Consider the following 19,286-nt stretch of genomic DNA (forward strand, 5'->3'; position numbering starts at 1 on the left):
GTGCTAAAGCCCCCGAGAATATGTCCGACCAGTGTTACAGACCTGTGGCGAGATTGACTTTTTCGAGCCCTCTTCTCAGCAGATCAACAGTTGGCCAATGTCACCTCCTCCTCCTTCCCACAATCCTCCAGCATTGGACACCACCTAATTATCTTGGTACCAAACTGAACCAGATGGATCCAAATTGCAAAGGACCCCAAGGTTCTGGCCGCAGGAACCTCTCATTCTGGGGCAAGAAAGCCCTGCTCTCCTTTCTAACTGTGTCCTCGATACAGAAAAACACATTTCTTAATGTCTTCTTATCCCTGTCAATTGCCCACCAAGTGGGCCACACCCATCTAGTAAGTCAGGTGGCCCAGACACCCCTGCCAACCCCGATGCACACATGCATTTGCTTTTGTGGAATAAATTCATGATTATAATAACTATAGATTTGAATATTTTGCTCAAACAAGGAAGAATATCGTACTTAATGAACCCAGCAAGCTCAATGTGGGAAAAAGCTGCCATATTCCCGGCTTATAAGGAACGCTGCAGGAGCTGGAACAGATTTAACGTCATCGAGTGATAATTTTAATCCGGACTTGTCTACAAGTATTAAGACTGTCGAGTAACACTGACTCCCCTCAGCCAACAGGGCACAAGTGAGGGAATATTCTCAACTTGCCTGGATGAGTGCAGCTCCAACAACACTCAAGAAGCTCAACACCATCCAGGACAAAGCAGCCCCGCTTGATTGGCTCCCCATCCACAAACATCCACTCCCTCCACCACCGACGCACAGTGACAGCCGTGTGTACCATCTACAAGATGCACCGCAGCAACTCACCAAGGCTCCTTAGGCAGCACCTTCCAAACCCACGGCCTCTACCATCTAGAATAGGGGTGGGCAAACTTTTCCGTGCAAGGGCCACATTCAGAAATTCACAATTTTAAAGGGCCGCATAGTGTATTAAGTAAAATAATTAATATTTAAAATAGCCAAAATAAAAGGTCTTTAAAGAAAAAAAAGCACATTTATTTGAAAAACAACAGAATAATTGCAATGAGAATGATGCATCTGACTGCAGTCATTTACCAGTTTGTTGAAATCAGGTGTCAAGTTGCTTGTGCTGATCCTTAACACTGACAGAAGCACAGCCCGGCCGAGTCAACGATAAAAACGCGCGTAGTGGGGTGGATGAGTAGGGCAGCCTTATTGGTCGGTTTAGTTGGGTGTGCGACCAATAGGAGTCCAGGTTACAAACAATAATAAGGCTTATTGTTTGTAACCTGGACTCCTATTGGTCGTGGGGTGGATGAGTGGGGCTGCCTTATTGGTCGGTTTAGTTGGGTGTGCGACCAATAGGAGTCCAGGTTACAAACAATAATAAGGCTTATTGTTTGTAACCTGGACTCCTATTGGTCGCACACCCAACTAAACCGACCAATGAGACAGCCCCACTCATCCACCCCACTACGCGCGTTTTTATGCGGCCCGCCAATGAGGTGCCCGGAATCATAACCGGCATTTTTGAAAAGCCGCCGGGGAAAAGCCGCTGAAGTAAATGCGCTTATTGAATAAGTGCATTTACTTCAGCGGCTTTTCCCCAGCGGCTTTTCAAAAATGCCGGTTATGATTCCGGGCACCTCATTGGCGGGCCGCATAAAAACCTTTGTCGGGCCGCATGCGGCCCGCCGGCCGTAGTTTGCCCACCCCTGATCTAGAAGGACAAGGGCAGCAGATACCTGGGAACCCCACCACCTGGAGGTTCCCCTCCAAGCCACTCACCATCCTGACTTGGAAATATATCGGCTGTTCCTTCACTGTCGCTGGGGCAACATCCTGGAACTCCCTCCCTAACAGCACTGTGGGTGTACCTACACCACATGGGACTGCAGCGGTCCAAGAAGGCAGCTCACCACCACCTTATCAGCGATGCCCACATCCTGTGGAAAAATGTTTCAAAAGTAACCTGATCCATTTTATAGGCAGTAACAACCAGGTTGAGACTAGATAGAGAAATACAGCACAGAACAGGCCCTTCGGCCCACGATGTTGTGCCGAACTTTTGTCCTAGGTTAATCATAGAATTTTGGACACTAAGGGCAATTTATCATGGCCAATCCACCCAACCTGCACATCTTTGGACTGTGGGAGGAAACCGGAGTACCCGGAGGAAACCCACGCAGTCACGGGGAGGATGTGCAGACTCCACACAGACAGTGACCCAAGTCAAAATCGAACTTGGGACCCTGGAGCTGTGAAGCAATTGTGCTATCCACAATGCTACCGTGCTGCCCTTAAGAAGAAATTAATCTACACTCCACTTTCTACCCTAATCCATATACCTATCCAATAGCCGCTTGAAGGTCCCTAACATTTCCGACTCAACTACTTCCACAGGCAGTGCATTCCATGCCCCCACTACTCTCTGGATAAAGAACCTACCTCTGACATCCCCCCTATATCTTCCACCATTTACCTTAAATTTATGTCCCCTTGTAATGGTTTGTTCCACCCGGGGAAAAAGTCTCTGACTGTCTACTCTATCTATTCCCCTGATCATCTTATAAACCTCTATCAAGTCGCCCCTCATCCTTCTCCGTTCTAATGAGAAAAGACCTAGCACCCTCAACCTTTCCTCGTATGACCTACTCTCCATTCCAGGCAACATCCTGGTAAATCTCCTTTGCACCTTTTCCAAAGCTTCCACATCCTTCCTAAAATGAGGTGACCAGAACTGTACACAGTACTCCAAATGTGGCCTGACCAAGGTTTTGTACAGCTGCATCATCACCTCACGGCTCTTAAATTCAATCCCTCTGCTAATGAACGCTAGCACACCATAGGCCTTCTTCACAGCCCTATCCACTTGAGTGGCAACTTTCAAAGATCTATGAACATAGACCCCAAGATCTCTCTGCTCCTCCACATTGCCAAGAACCCTACCGTTAACCCTGTTTTCCGCATTCATATTTGTCTTTCCAAAATGGACAACCTCACACTTGTCAGGGTTAAACTCCATCTGCCACTTCTCAGCCCAGCTCTGCATTCTATCTATGTCTCTTTGAAGCCGACAACAGCCCTCCTCACTATCCACAACTCCACAAATCTTCGTATCATCTGCAAATTTACTGACCCACCCTTCAACTCCCTCATCCAAGTCGTTAATGAAAATCACAAACAGCAGAGGACCCAGAACTGATCCCTGCGGTACGTCACTGGTAACTGGGCTCCAGGCTGAATATTTGCCATCCACCACCACTCTCTGTCTTCTATCGGTTAGCTAGTTCGTTATCCAACTGGCCAAATTTCCCAATATCCCATGCCTCCTTACATTCTGCGTAAGCCTACCATGGGGAACCTTATCAAATGCCTTACTAAAATCCATGTAACTACATCCACTGCTTTACCTTCATCCACATGCTTGGTCACCTCCTCAAAGAAGTCAATAAGACTTGTAAGGCAAGACCTACCCCTCACAAATCCGTGCTGACTATCCCTAATCAAGCAGTGTCTTTCCAGATGCTCAGAAATCCTATCCCTCAGTACCCTTTCCATTACTTTGCCTACCACCGAAGTAAGACTAACTGGCCTGTAATTCCCAGGGTTATCCCTATTCCCTTTTTTGAACAGGGGCACGACATTCGCCACTCTCCAATCCTCTGGTACCACCCCTGTTGACAGCGAGGATGAAAAGATAATTGCCAACGGCTCTGCAATTTCATTTCTTGCTTCCCATAGAATCCTTGGATATATCCCGTCAGGCCCGGGGGACTTGTCTATCCTCAAGTTTTTCAAAACGGCCAACACATCTTCCTTCCTAACAAGTATCTCCTCGAGCTTACCAGTCTGTTTCACACTGTCCTCTCCAACAATATGGCCCCACTCGTTTGTAAATACTGAAGAAAAATACTTGTTCAAGACCTCTCCTATCTCTTCAGACTCAATACATAATCTCCCGCTACTGTCTTTGATCGGACCTACCCTCGCTCTAGTCATTCTCATATTTCTCACATATGTGTAAAAGGCCTTGGGGTTTTCCTTGATCCTACCCGCCAAAGATTTTTCATGCTCTCTCTTAGCTCTCCTAATCCCTTTCTTCAGTTCCCTCCTGGCTATCTTGTATCCCTCCAGCGCCCTGTCTGAACCTTGTTTCCTCAGCCTTACATAAGTCTCCTTCTTCCTCTTAACAAGACATTCAACCTCTCTTGTCAACCATGGTTCCCTAACTCGACCACCTCTTCCCTGCCTGACAGGGACATACATATCAAGGACACGTAGTACCTGTTCCTTGAACAAGTTCCACATTTCACTTGTGTCCTTCCCTGACAGCCCATGTTCCCAACTTATGCACTTCAATTCTTGTCTGACAGCATTGTATTTACCCTTCCCCCAATTGTAAACCTTGCCCTGTTGCACGCACCTATCCCTCTCCATTACTAAAGTGAAAGTCACAGAATTGTGGTCACTACCTCCAAAATGCACCCCAACTAACAAATCTATCACTTGCCCTGGTTCATTACCAAGTACCAAATCCAATATGGCCTCCCCTCTGGTCGGACAATCTACATACTGTGTTAGAAAAGCTTCCTGGACACACTGCACAAACACTACCCCATCCAAACTATTTGATCTAAAGAGTTTCCACTCAATGTTTGGGAAGTTGAAGTCACCCATAACTATTACCCTGTGACTTCTGCACCTTTCCAAAATCTGTTTCCCAATCTGTTCCTCCACTGCTATATAGTTCTCTGCTGCTATTGGGGGGCCTATAGAAAACTCCCAACAAGGTGACTGCTCCTTTCCTATTTCTGACTTTGACCCATACTACCTCAGTAGGCAGACTAGGAGTAAGAAAACGGACATACTGAAGTTTACTCAGCTGTTGTTGAATCGCTCCTCATGTCAGCCCCTGGAGAAGAGGGTGCAAGTATGGCTCCAGCTGGTAGGAGGGCCGAGAGTAACATAGCTCTTGCACACCACCTAGTGCCTAGCTTCAGAGTAGCACACCTCTCGGCCTTTTGACTAAGATCAGGCATGAGATTGGGTGTCATCCCTGTTCTTGTCACCTTGGGCGAGGTATCTCTTTTTGTGGGGATTGTGAATTGGATTCAGATTGAATTTGGATTGCTTCCACTCTGCACATTGACTTTGTGACTCTGAGAAAGGAATAACATTTTAAAAAATAATCAGTGGCATTCACCAGAAATCCAAGCCACCCTTCCGACTGCTTCGTGCAATAGAAGTCGAAATCAGGGGACAAGATTATTTGTCTTCATGTTGCTGTCAAAAATAAATAATAAAATGGATAAGAAACACTTCACAGTTTCTATTTAACCATGCACCAGCTGATCGATGCATCTTCCGTTGCTAAGTTACAGAATGTGTGAGAGAAGTTAATTTTAATTAGCATTTGTGCTGCCAACAAGAATCCGTTGAAACCCCTTATTCAAATCATTTTGCTTTGAAACATGGTACTGAGCTAATTTTTTTTAACCATTTCTTTCTTTTCTCTAGTATTTATCCCACCTCAGCCTCTTCTTCGCCATCTTTTTTTATCGTTCTCTCTGATTTTATACTCATTGTGTTTCTTTCTTGTTCCTCAGTCAACGAATACTTCACCCGATACTCTTCCTCTGACCTGCGTCCTCGCTTGTTGAACGATCTCCCAACTCCAGACCTGTAGGGTTGCTCATTGACCTCATTTTTACTCTCCTCCTGCAGTCCACAGAAGGTCCCATCTGACCTTGCCCTCTCTAATTTCAAACAATCACCCTTCAGCATAGTTGTTTACAGCATGGAAACAGGCCCTTTGGCCCAGCTGGTCCACGCTGCCCAGTTTCTATCACTAAGCTAGTCCCCCTTGCCCGCATTTGGCCCATACCCCTCTATACCCACCCTGCCCATGAAACTGTCTGACTGCTTTTTAAAGGACAACATTGTACCCACCTCTACCACAGCCTCTGGCAGCCATTCCAGATGCTCACCACCCTCTGGTCTCTTTTGTATCTCTCCCCTCTCACCTTTAACCTATGCCCTCTAGTTCTAGACTCCTCTACCTTTGGGAAAAGATGTTGACTATCTACCTTATCTATGCCGCTCATTATTTTATAGACCTCTATAAGATCACTCCGAAGCCTCCTACGCTCCAGGGAAAAAAGTCCCAGCCTATCCAGCCTCTCCTTATAACTCAGACCATCAAGTCCTGGTAGCATCCTCGTAAATCTCTTCTGCACTCTTTCTAGTTTAACAATATCCTTCCTATAATAGGGTGACCAGAACTGAACACAGTGTTCCATGTGTGGTCTTACCAATGTCTTGTACAACTTCAACAAGACGTTCCAACTCCTGTATTCAACATTCTGCCCAATAAACCTAGCATGCTGAATTGGAATTCTTTGAAGAGGTAACCAGTACAGTCGACAAGGTGGAGCCAGTCGATGTGGTATATTTGGACTTTCAGAAGGCGTTTGACAAAGTCCCGCATAAGAGATTATTGTGCAAAATTAAAGCGCATGGGATTGGGGGAAATGTATTGAGGTGGATAGAAAACTGGTTGGCAGAGAGGAGACAAAGAGTAGGGATTAATGGTCCTTTTCAAATTGGCAGGCAGTAACCAGTGGGGTACCACAGGGATCGGTGCTGGGACCCCAGCTATTCACAATATGTATTAATGATTTGGATGAGGGAACAAAATGTAACATCTCAAAGTTTGCAGATGATACCAAATTAGGTGGGAGGGTGAATTGTGACGAGGAAGCAGGGATCCTACAGCAAGACCCGGACAGGTTGGGCGAGTGGGCAAATCAATGGCAGATGCAGTATTATTTGGATCAGTGTGAGGTTATTCATTTTGGAAGCAAAAACAGGAAGGCAGATTACTACCCGAATGGTTGTAAATTGGGAGAGGGGAGTGTGCAGCAGGACCTGGGTGTCCTTGTGCACCAGGACCTGGGTGTCCTTGTGCACCATTCCCTGAAGGTAAGCATGCAGGTACAGCAGGCGGTAAAGAAGGCTAATGGTATGTTCGCCTTTATTGCAAGAGGTTTTGAGTATAGAAGCAGGGATGTGTTGCTGCAATTATACAGGGCCTTGGTGAGGCCACACCTGGAGTATTGTGCGCAGTTTTGGTCTCCTTCTCTGAGGAAGGATGTTTTTGCTCTCGAGGGAGTGCAGCGAAGGTTTACCAGACTGATTCCAGGGATGCCGGGACTGTCATATGGGGAGAGATTGACTAGGTTGGGATTGTTCTCACTGGAGTTCAGAAGAATGAGGGGGGATCTCATGGAGACTTATAAAATTCTAACAGGACTAGACAGGGTAGATGCAGGGAAGATGTTACCAATGATGGGTGTGTCCAGAACCAGGGGTCGCAGTCTGAGGATTCAGGGTAAACCATTTCGGACAGAGATAAGGAGACATTTCTTCACACAAAGAGTGGCGAGCCTGTGGAATTCATTACCACAGGAAATAGTTGATGCTAAAACTTTGAATATATTCAAGAGGCGGCTGGATGTAGCACTTGGGGAGAATGGGATCAAAGGCTATGGGGAGAAAGCAGGATTAGGCTATTGAGTTGGATGATCAGCCATGATCGCGATGAATGGTGGAGCAGGCTCGAAGGGCCAAAAGGCCTCCTCCTGCTCCTATCTTCTATGTAATCTATGCCTTCTTCACCACCCTGTCCACCTGCGGCTCCACCTTCACGGAGCTGTGAACCTGTACCCCGAGATCTCTTTGTTCTGTAACTCTCCCCAACTGATTTGATCGACCAAAATGCATCACCTCACATTTACCCGAATTAAACTCCATCTGCCATTCATCGGCCCACTGGCCCAATTGGTCAAGATCCTGTTGCAATCTTGCATAACTTTCTTCACTATCCACTATGCCACCAATCTTGGTGTTAGCTGCAAACTTATCAACCATGCCTCCTACATTCTCATCAAAGGCCTTTGCTTCAACTCCCTCCACCTTAACAAATCCTGAGCTTCAAATGGAGCTCAGCTCTTTTACCATGATCTTTACTTTTGTGTCCACTTCTTTGACCAGGAATTCCCCCTCCTCCACCCCGCATAGTGAATCCTCCAGTATTCTCCCTCCACCTAGATCCCTCCCTCTTACCCTCTCTTTTATTAAAAAGTATTTTTATTAAGGTTTTGCAGAATTTTTCATAGTAAAACAGTAGTAACCATAGTAACAAAACAAACTAGAGCGAACATTAACATAATGCTAAAAGAGAATATACAATAACAATTAAATAGGCATTACCCCACGGAGCCCAGTCTTCCCACACCATCCCAGTGAAGCAACCCCCCTCAATCCCCCCCCCCCCCCAATCCCACCCCCCACGGATTGCTGCTGCTGCTGACATTTTAATTTTCCCCGAGAAAGTTGACGAACGGCTGCCACCTCCGAGAGAACCCTAGCGTAGACCCTCTCAAGGCAAACTTTATTTTCTCGAGGCTGAGAAACCCAGCCATGTCGGTAACCCAAGTCTCTACACTCGGGGGCTTCGAGTCCCTCCACATTAATAAAATCAGTCTCTGAGCTACTAGGGAGGTAAAAGCCAAGACGTTGGCCTCTTTCGCCCCCTGAACTCCCGGGTCTTCTGACACTCCAAAGATCACTATCTCTGGACTCGGCACCACCCGTGTGTTAGGCACCTTGGACATTGCCCTCGCAAACCCTTGCCAGAACTGTCTAAGCTCCGGGCATGCCCAAAACATGTGGACATGGTTTGCAGGGCTGCCCTTGCACTTCATACAACTGTGTTGTATCCCAAAAAACTTGCCCATTCTCGCTGCTGTCATGTGTGCCCGGTGGACCACCTTAAATTGAATTAGACTGAGCCTGGCACATGATGAGGAGGAATTAACCCTGCCCAGGACCTCTGCCCACAGACCCACTTCCAACTCCTCGCCTAGCTCCTCCTCCCACTTGCCCTTGAGCTCCTCCACCGGGGTTTCCTCCGCCTCCTGTAGTTCCTGGTAGATATCCGACACCCTCCCCTCCCCCACCCAGGTGCTGGAGACCACCCTGTCCTGTATCCTCAGTGGCAGCAGCGTCGGAAAGGCCACTACCTGTTTTTTCAGGAAGGTTCGTACTTGCAGATATTTAAAGGCGTTTCCTGGCGGCAGATTAAATTTGTCCTCTAGCGCCTTCAAACTGGGAAAGCTTCCGTCGGGTCGGCGAGAACAGCAAAGGAGCCATTATTGAAGCTCCCAGACTAGTACCTTTACATGACGCCGCCTCCAGCTGCTCCCACGACCCCCCCATCGGCCACTCCTAATTATACCTATATTGGCCTTTGATAAGGTTTTATCTTCGGCCCTCGATGTTGCACCGATAAGCGTTTGATAAGGTTCCCCACGGTCGGCTATTGCAGAAAATACGGAGGCTGGGGATTGAGGGTGATTTAGAGATGTGGATCAGAAATTGGCTAGTTGAAAGAAGACAGAGAGTGGTAGTTGATGGGAAATGTTCAGAATGGAGTTCAGTTACGAGTGGCGTACCACAAGGATCTGTTCTGGGGCCGTTGCTGTTTGTCATTTTTATAAATGACCTAGAGGAGGGCGCAGAAGGATGGGTGAGTAAATTTGCAGACGACACTAAAGTCGGTGGAGTTGTAGACAGTGCGGAAGGATGTTGCAGGTTACAGAGGGACATAGATAAGCTGCAGAGCTGGGCTGAGAGGTGGCAAATGGAGTTTAATGTGGAGAAGTGTGAGGTGATTCACTTTGGAAAGAATAACAGGAATGCGGAATATTTGGCTAATGGTAAAATTCTTGGTAGTGTGGATGAGCAGAGGGATCTCGGTGTCCATGTACATAGATCCCTGAAAGTTGCCACCCAGGTTGATAGGGTTGTGAAGAAGGCCTATGGTGTGTTGGCCTTTATTGGTAGAGGGATTGAGTTCCGGAGCCATGAGGTCATGATGCAGCTGTACCAAACTCTGGTACGGCCGCATTTGGAGTATTGCGTACAGTTCTGGTCGCCTCATTATAGGAAGGACGTGGAAGCTTTGGAACGGGTGCAGAGGAGATTTACCAGGATGTTGCCTGGTATGGAGGGAAAATCTTATGAGGAAAGGCTGATGGACTTGAGGTTGTTTTCGTTAGAGAGAAGAAGGTTAAGAGGTGACTTAATAGAGGCATACAAAATGATCAGAGGGTTAGATAGGGTGGACAGCGAGAGCCTTCTCCCGCGGATGGAGGTGGCTAGCACGAGGGGACATAGCCTTAAATTGAGGGGTAATAGATATAGGACAGAGGTCAGAGGTGGGTTTTTTACGCAAAGAGTGGTGAGGCCGTGGAATGCCCTACCTGCAACAGTAGTGAACTCGCCAACATTGAGGGCATTTAAAAACTTATTGGATAAGCATATGGATGATAAGGGCATAGTGTAGGTTAGATGGCCTTTAGTTTTTTTTTCCATGTCGGTGCAACATCGAGGGCCGAAGGGCCTGTACTGCGCTGTATCGTTCTATGTTCTATGGCCGCCCAGTAGTAGTTGCGAAAGTTCGGCAGCGCCAAACCCTCCCTGCCAGTGACAGCGGGAGCATGTCCCACCTTTTAAAGTCCCCTTCCATTTGTTCCACCAACCGGGTCAGGTTGAGCCTGTGCAGGGCATCCCATTTCCTGGCCACCTGTATGCCCAGGTAACGAAAACTTTTCTCTACCATCCTGAGCGGCAGCTCTTTCAGTCTCTCCTCCTGCCCCTTGGCCTGGATCACAAACAACTCGCTCTTTCCCATGTTCAGTTTGTACCCTGAAAAACTACCAAAATCCCCTCAGGATCCGCAGAACCTCCCCCATCCCCTCCACAGGGTCCAAAATGTACAGGAGCAAATCATCCGCGTATAGCGAGACCCGATGTTCCACACTCCCCTCCCCCGAACCAGTTCCTCGAGGCTCTCAGTGCCATAGCTAGTGGTTCTATAGCTAGGGCAAATAGTAACGGGGAGAGGGGAGACCCCTGTTCCCCGGTGAAGCTCGAAGTACCCCGACCTCAGCCGGTTTGTACATACACTTGCTACAGGCGCCTGGTACAGCAATTTCACCCAGCCAATAAAGCCCTCACCAAACCCGAACCTCCCCAGCGTTTCCCACAGGTACTCCCACTCAACCTGGTCAAAGGCTTTCTCTGCGTCCATCGCTGTTACCACCTCCACCTCCCCTCCCTCTGAGGGCATCATAATAATATTCAAAAGTCTCCGGACATTGGTATTGAGTTGTCTGCCTTTGACAAACCCAGTCTGGTCTTCCTCTTACCCTCTCTTGGTTTATTCACTGAGATCTGCCAACGTGAGGTCTGCACCCCTCACCCACTCTAATCTGTCTCCCTTTGAACATTCAACCATCTCCTCTCCTCCTCCGATCCTAACATTGCCATCAAACCCACGGGCAAGTGTAATGATAATAATAATAGTGTCACAAGTAGGCTGACATTAACACTGCAATGAAGTTACTGTGAAAAGCCCCTAGTCGCCACATTCCGGCGCCTGTTCGGGTCACAGAGGGAGAATTCACAATGTCCAATTCACCTAACAGCATGTCTTTGGACACTAAGGGAAATTTAGCATGTCCAACCTACCTAACACGCACATCTTTGGACTGTGGGAGGAAACCGGAACACCTGGAGGAAACCCACGCACACACGGGGAGAATGTGCAGACTCCGCACAGACAGTGACCCAGCCGGGAATAGAACCTGGGACCCTGCAGCTGTGAAGCAACAATGCTAACCACTGTGTTACCATGCTGCCCATTAAGGTGTTGTTGCCTGGCTAATAGACCTCTGCCTTGCAATGACAACTCTCCGATACTTCTTTCCGCGCCCCCCCCGGCCCCCCACCCCCGCCCCCCCCCAACCCCGGACGATGACCGTACCACCACATATTCAAAAGTCTCCGGACATTGGTATTGAGTTGTCTGCCTTTAACAAACCCAGCCTGGTCTTCCTTAGTGTTGGGTGGGGTTACTGGGTTATTGGGATAGGGGGAGGTGTTGACCTTGGGTAGTGTGCTCTTTCCAAGAGCCGGTGCAGACTCGATGGGCCGAATAGCCTCCTTCTGCGCTGTAAATTCTATGATATCAGGCCATTGTTTTCAGGACTGTCGCTGAGGTCATCTCCTCTGGAGGCCTTCCCCTCCACAGCCTCCAACCTCTTCGTCCCCCAAACCCTTGATCCTACGCTTTATTCACCTCCTTCCCAAAATCCGCAAACTGGCCTCTCCCAGTGAACCCATCGTTTCAGCCTGTTCCTCTCGCACTGAGCTCTTTTCTCGACACTAATTTTCCTCCCCTCATCCAGTCTCTTCCACCTCCATATGTGACCTTTCAGATGCAGCGCAAACTCTTCGCTCCCTGTTTTGTCCCTCCTGCCCAGTTTGTGAACCCAATTTGCTGACTGCCTCCCTATTTCCATATCTCCCCACCTTCTCCGATCATCTCCTGTGTGGCACCGTGTTGGAGACCCGCGGAAAGTTCATGTGCACCTCATCATCTGTCACCTCCTGAAAGAATCAACCGGGTTTGTCGAGCGGGATCCTCCTGATACAAAATCATCTTCATTGCTTTCAAATTGTTTTCTCTATCTCATGGTATTCAGTTGTTTTATCTTTAATTAAAGGTGACAAGTTGTTCCAAATTGCTAATGTTGAACTAACTGGTCTGTAATGACCTGGGTTTGTTCTGTCTGCCTTTCTGAAGTTGGATATTATATTGGTCATCCCCCAGTTCTCCAACACACATCGACTCTCAACAGAAATCTAAAATACAATTTCTCCAGCTTTCGGATCCTTGAATATATTTCATCAGGTTATCATAGATATCATAGAATTTACAGTGCAGAAGGAGGCCATTCAACCCATCGAGTCTGCACCGGCTCTTGGAAAGAGCACCCTACCCAAGGTCAACACCTCCCCCTATCCCAATAACCCAGTAACCCCACCCAACACTAAGGACAATTTTGGACACTAAGGGCAATGTATCATGGCCAATCCACCTAACCCGTGCATCTTTGGACTGTGGGAGGAAACCGGAGCACCCGGAGGAAACCCACGCACACACGGGGAGGATGTGCAGACTCCGCAGAGACAGTGACCCAAGCCGGAATTGAACCTGGGACCCTGGAGCTGTGAAGCGATTGTGCTAACCACAATGCTACCGTGCTGCCCTACTGAAAGCCCAGAATTACAAAACTGAGGTTAACAAACTTCTCTCATAATCTTCTCCTATTTATTTAGGATTTGCCTTTCTCCCAATACCCTTCTCTTTGGTAAACAAAGTGAAGGAGTTGTTTAAGATTCTCCACCAATTGTCCTCTCCATAACCTCCCTCCAGCTCGCCGAGAACCCTGGTCTCTTGACCATCCCAGATTTTAATCATTCCACCATTCGCAGCCGGGCCTTCAGCTGTCTCGGCCCTGAGCTCTGGAATTCCCTCCTTGAACCTCACTGCCTCGCTCCCTCACTCCTTAGTGCCTATCTCTTTGAGCGAGACTTTGATCCCCTGTCCTATCTCCTTCCGTGGCCCGATGCCCTCTGTAGCCCTGAGCATCTTGGGACCTTCCACTATGTTAAAGGCACAACGTAAATGTAATTATTGTAACTCTCAGCCTAAAAGTCACATTCAGCCCCTCACTTTGGAGCGTTAACGGCAGAACGCTGAGAAAAATGTTAGTTGTACCTTTGTTCATGGTTTCTATCTTTTCTTTTTAAATTTAGGTCAGCTGCCTAGGCCTTGAAGAGTCCGTGGACAATGACCCGTGTAAATTTGCCTTGACCTCACGTGGGACAGATGGGAATGTGGTGCGATACGTCCTACAAGCCACTAATCCTGAAATCCGGCAGGCCTGGGTTTCGAATGTTAGTCAGATCTTGGAAACGCAACGTAACTTTTTAAATGGTGCGTGAATTGCAAACATTTTCGACTGAATTTTTACAAAAACCTTAGCGCGAAAATCCTTTGTCGAAATGAAGCCCTTCTAAGGGGTTTTTAAAAAAAACTTATTCAGTTGTGGGATGTGGGCGTCGCTGGCTAGGCCAGAGTTATTGCCTATCTCAAGTTTCCCTTTGAACTGGTGCAGTTCATGTGGAGGGAGCAGTGGTTTTTTTTTGAAGGTTTGTGCTGTGAAACTGGGCTCTAAACCAGAGAAGAGCCAAACATGGGCACCCTCCTGACTTCCTGTTGCCAACCTGCAGGGGTCACTGAGCTCCATCACCATGTCCAGTTCCCGCCTCCCCTCCTGTCCTTTGCATGAGACGTCAAGCCGAGGCACTGTCGGCTCCCAGGTGGATGGAAAAGATGCCATTGGCATCATTTTGTAGAGGAAGTGAGTTATCCCTGGGATTCTGTCCCATATTTGACCCCTTAATGAACGTCACTAAAAGAAAATATCATCACGTTGCTTGTGGGGCACACTGCTCAAAATGGCTGCCATTTTTCCTGCATTACATGACTACGCTTCAAAAAGTACAGGTACAGTGTCTTAAATCTTGCTGTCCAAAAACCGGACTTGACTGAACACCAGACATTTTTAGAATTTACCGTGCATCAATCTTAATTGAGTAAAATTTTAAAAAGTAACTTCCTTGGACAATTGGACTACCTCTGCATTGGCATGGTGTGGCGCCTGACTAGTGTTTCCCTTCGCCGCTTATGCAGTGGTATATTCCTGGTCTCCAGGTGACCCTTGACCCCACCCGACTCGACTTGACCTGAAAACGGCCCCACATGGCCTGAAATTTGGAAAGATTTGAAAACCGGCATGGCCTCGGTCCCGAGGTAGCTGCTTTCGAAAAGCTACCTTTACTACAATAGCTGTAAAGTGCTTTGGGTGAGGAGTGCTGTAAATTGTTCTCATTATCCTTAACTCAGGAATAGGGAACAGCAATGAGAGCCCAGGCATGCTCCGTCTGCTGGTAAGTGTGGGAGTTGCGTGTGGGCAGTATGTGTGTCGACTTCACACAACAGGAATGCTGAAAATGACAATGTGACCCATCAGTGGATGAAATGAAATGAAAATCGCTTTATTGTCACGAGTAGGCTTCAATGAAGTTACTGTGAAAAGCCCCTAGTCGCCACATTCCGGCTCCTGTTTGGGGAGGCTGGTACGGGAATCGAACCGTGTTGCTGGCCTGCTTGGTCTGCTTTCAAAGCCAGCCATTTAGCTGAGTGAGCTAAATAAGCTCAGTAACAATATCTCGGGTGGGATTCTCCATTCCCTGATGCTGGTATCGTAATCATCGATCGGGCGGAGAATCCCTTTTTACCCCGAATCAGTGCGTTGCCTGTTTTCGGATGCTCCGCCCCCTCCAAAACGGGGGGAAAATCGGGGAGCAGCCGCGCGCCGTTGGGACGGCCTCAGGACGTTACCTGAAGGCCCTCCCCGATGGGCTGCCCCCGATGGGCCGAGTTCCCAGCCGCGTGGGGGACGCCTGGTCTCAGCGCTCGGGGACCTGGCGTGCCGGCTGTGTCCAGCTGGCCGGGGGTCTTCGGTGAGGGCTGGGGGGGCTGGTGGGGGGGGGGTCCAGGGCACTCTGTGGCAGGTCGGGTCCGCACGCGGCCGACACCATGTTGTACAGCGCGACCGCTGCAGGTCGCCGCCGTGCACATGCGCGGCCACAGACCCGGCCATTCCCCAGCTGTTTATATCGGGAAGGCCGTGCGTTTTACGTAGCGCAGCTGCTAGCCCCTCACCTGTTGGGGGATCGGTGCTGGGGCGCTGCCGATATTTTTCCACATAAAACGATATGGATCCTCCGGATATAGCCTCATAATCGGAGAATCCCGTCCCTTACATCTGTATATGGTGCCAATAACATCGCTGGAACATTCAAAAACTAAATCTGGCACCAAGGGCGGGATTCTCCGGCCACGCCTGCCCGCCGACCGGAAATTCCCGCCCGAGGTAAATGGATCATTACACGGTCTGCGGCCCGTCCGTGGCGATCGTGTAGTGCGAGGGGCGGAAGAATTCAGCCCCGAGCACATAAGGACATATTTGGTCAGGTGACCAAAATCTTGGTCAAAGCGGTCAGTTTGAAGGAGTGTCTTGAAAGTGTAAAGTGAGCAATGGAGGAGGGGCAGTCCCACGTGGGGAGGAGCCGAAGGTAGGGCGGGAGTCGCCGGGGTCAGCAGAAGTTAGCTGGCTCACGGGAGTGCTGTAGAGGGGGGGGCGCGGCTAGGAGGGGTCCTAGCCGGGGGGGGGGGGGGGGGGGGGGGGGGTACCGGGTTGCTGCTGAAACGGTCAGGAAGGAGCTGGAGGATGCAGGGGGTGCTGGAGGGGGGGGGGGGGGACCGGGTTGCTGCTGAAACGGTCAGGAAGGAGCTGGAGGACGCAGGGGGTGCTGGAGGGGGGGGGGGGACCGGGTTGCTGCTGAAACGGTCAGGAAGGAGCTGGCGGACGCAGGGGGTGCTGGAAGAGGGGGGGGAGTTGCCGCCGTGGGAAACTGGCAGAGCGTGGGACGCTGGCCGGGGGTGGGCAAGGGATGGGGTATGGCTAATCGGCAGGGGAAGGGGGCAGGGAGCCCTCGGATCCGGCTGATAACCTGGAATGTGAGGGGGCTGAATGGGCCGGTCAAGAGGGCCCGAGTAGTTGCGCACCTGAAGGGACTGAAGGCGGATGTGGCCATGCTCCAGGAGACCCACCTGAGAGTGGTGGACCAGGTTCGGGTGAGGAAGGGGTGGGTGGGCCAAGAATTCCACTCAGGGCTGGACGAGAAGAGTAAGGGGGTGGCGATCCTGGTGGGGAAGAAGGTGTCGTTTGAGGCGTTGAAAGTGGTGGCTGACAGTGGCTGGAGGTACGTGATGGTGAGTGGCAAGCTGCAGGGGGAGCGGGTGGTGTTGGTGAATGTTTACGCCCCGAACTGGGACGATGCGGGGTTTATGCGGCGTATGTTGGGCCGCATTCCGGACCTGGAGGTGGGGGACCTGATCATGGGGGGGGGGGACTTCAACACAGTGCTGGATCCCCCATTGGATCGATCCAGGTCCTGGACGGGTAGGAGGCCGGCGGCGGCTAAGGTGCTGAGGGGATTCATGGACCAGATGGGGGGGGTGAATCGCTGGAGGTTTGCGAGGCCAAGGGCCAGGGAATACTCGTTTTTCTCCCACGTACATAAGGCCTACTCGAGGATTGATTTTTTTGTCCTGAGCAGGGGGCTGGTTTTGAGGGTGGAGGATGCTGAATACTCTGCCATTGCCATTTCGGATCATGCCCCGCACTGGGTGGACCTCGGGCTGGGGGAGGAGAGGGACCAGCGTCCGCTCTGGCGCTTGGAGGTGGGGCTGTTGGCAGATGAGGAGGTGGGCGGGAGGGTTCGGGGGTGTATCGAGAGGTACCTTGAGGCCAACGATAACGGGGAGGTCCAAGTGGGGACGGTCTGGGAGGCATTGAAGGCGGTGATGAGGGGGGAATTGATCTCCATCCGAACCCATAGGGACAGGGGGGAGCAGAGGGAGAGACTGATAGGGGAGATGGTGCGGGTGGATAGGAGATATGCGGAGGCCCCAGAGGAGGGATTGCTGGGGGAGAGGCGTAGCCTTCAGGCCAGATTTGACCTATTGACTACCAGAAAGGTGGAAGCTCAGTGGAGGAAAGCACAGAGGGCGGTGTATGAATACGGGGAGAAGGCGAGCAGGATGCTGGCACACCAGCTCCGAAAGCGGGACGCGGCCAGGGAGATTGGGGGAGTGAGGGATAGCGCTGGGAAGGTGGTGCGGAGGGGAGTAGATGTTAATGGGGTCTTCAGAGACTTCTATGGGGAACTGTACCGGTCGGAGCCCCCGGTGGAGGGGGGTGGAATGGGGCGCTTCTTGGATAAGCTGCGATTCCCGAGGGTGGAAGAGGAGCGGGTGGAGGGACTAGGGGCGCCGATCGAGCTGGAGGAGGTTATCAAAGGGATAGGGAGCATGCAGTCGGGGAAGGCGCCGGGGCCGGACGGGTTTCCGGCGGAATTTTATAAAAAGTATTTGGACCTGTTGGGCCCCCTGTTGGCCCGGACCTTTAACGAGGCATATGGGGGGGGGGGGGGGGGGCTTTGCCCCCAACTATGTCACGGGCGCTGATTTCCTTGATCCTGAAGCGGGACAAGGACCCTCTGCAGTGCGGATCATATAGGCTGATCTCGCTGCTAAATGTAGACGCCAAGCTGCTGGCAAAGATCCTAGCCACTAGAATAGAGGATTGCGTGCCCGGGGTCATTCATGAGGACCAGACGGGGTTTGTGAAGGGAAGGCAGCTGAATACAAACGTACGAAGGCTCCTCAACGTTATTATAATGCCGGCTGTGGAAGGGGAGGCGGAGATAGTGGTGGCATTAGATGCGGAGAAGGCCTTTGATAGGGTTGAGTGGGAGTATTTGTGGGAGGTGTTGGAGAGGTTTGGGGAGGGGTTTATCCGGTGGGTGAGGCTGCTCTACGAGGCCCCGATGGCAAGTGTAGCCACAAATAGGAGGAGGTCGGAGTACTTTCGGCTGTACCGGGGGACGAGACAGGGGTGCCCCCTGTCCCCCTTGCTCTTCGCGTTGGCAATTGAGCCCCTGGCCATGGCATTGAGGGAGTCAGGGAACTGGAGGGGCCTGGTGCGGGGTGGGGAGGAGCATCGAGTGTCACTGTATGCGGACGACCTGTTGCTGTATGTGGCGGACCCGGTGGGGGGGATGCCGGAGGTGATGAGGATCCTTGGGGAATTCGGGGGTTTCTCGGGGTATAAGTTGAACCTGGGCAAGAGCGAGGTGTTCGTGGTGCATCCGGGGGGATCAGGAGGAGGGGATTGGTAGGCTCTCATTGAAGCAGGCAGGGAAGAGCTTCAGGTACCTAGGGGTCCAGGTGGCTGGGAGCTGGGGGGCCCTGCACAAGCTCAACCTCACAAGGTTGGTGGAGCAGATGGAGGAGGAGTTTAAGAGGTGGGATATGTTACCGCTGTCACTGGCAGGGAGGGTGCAGTCCGTCAAGATGACGGTGCTCCCGAGGTTTTTGTTCCTGTTCCAGTGCCTTCCCATCCTTATCCCGAAGGCCTTTTTTAGGAGGGTCAACAGGAGTATCACGGGATTTGTGTAGGCGCATGGGACCCCGAGGGTGAGAAGGGTGTTTTTGGAGCGGGGCAGGGATAAGGGGGGGCTGGCGTTGCCCAACCTCTGTGGGTACTACTGGGCTGCCAACGCAGCGATGGTGCGTAAGTGGGTAATGGACGAGGAGGGGGCAGCATGGAAGAGGATGGAGGCAGCGTCTTGTGTGGGCATGAGCTTGGAGGCGCTAGTAACGGCGCCGTTGCCGCTCCCTCCAACGAGGTAT

General features: G+C 50.6%; 1 protein-coding gene across 1 annotated transcript in view; it reads left to right on the top strand.

Annotated features, from left to right (window-relative positions):
- The window catches only part of LOC119958195 (rho guanine nucleotide exchange factor 25-like), a 126,492-nt gene that overhangs the window by 88,333 nt on the left and 18,873 nt on the right, over positions 1–19,286 (top strand). Inside the window, exon 11 of the mRNA XM_038786567.1 lies at positions 13,715–13,895. Within this exon, the coding sequence (XP_038642495.1) occupies positions 13,715–13,895 (181 nt within the window). The remainder of the gene's footprint in view (positions 1–13,714; positions 13,896–19,286) is intronic.

Source organism: Scyliorhinus canicula, chromosome 28 (assembly GCF_902713615.1).
Source record: "Scyliorhinus canicula chromosome 28, sScyCan1.1, whole genome shotgun sequence".
Classification (NCBI taxonomy): Eukaryota; Metazoa; Chordata; class Chondrichthyes; order Carcharhiniformes; family Scyliorhinidae; genus Scyliorhinus; species Scyliorhinus canicula.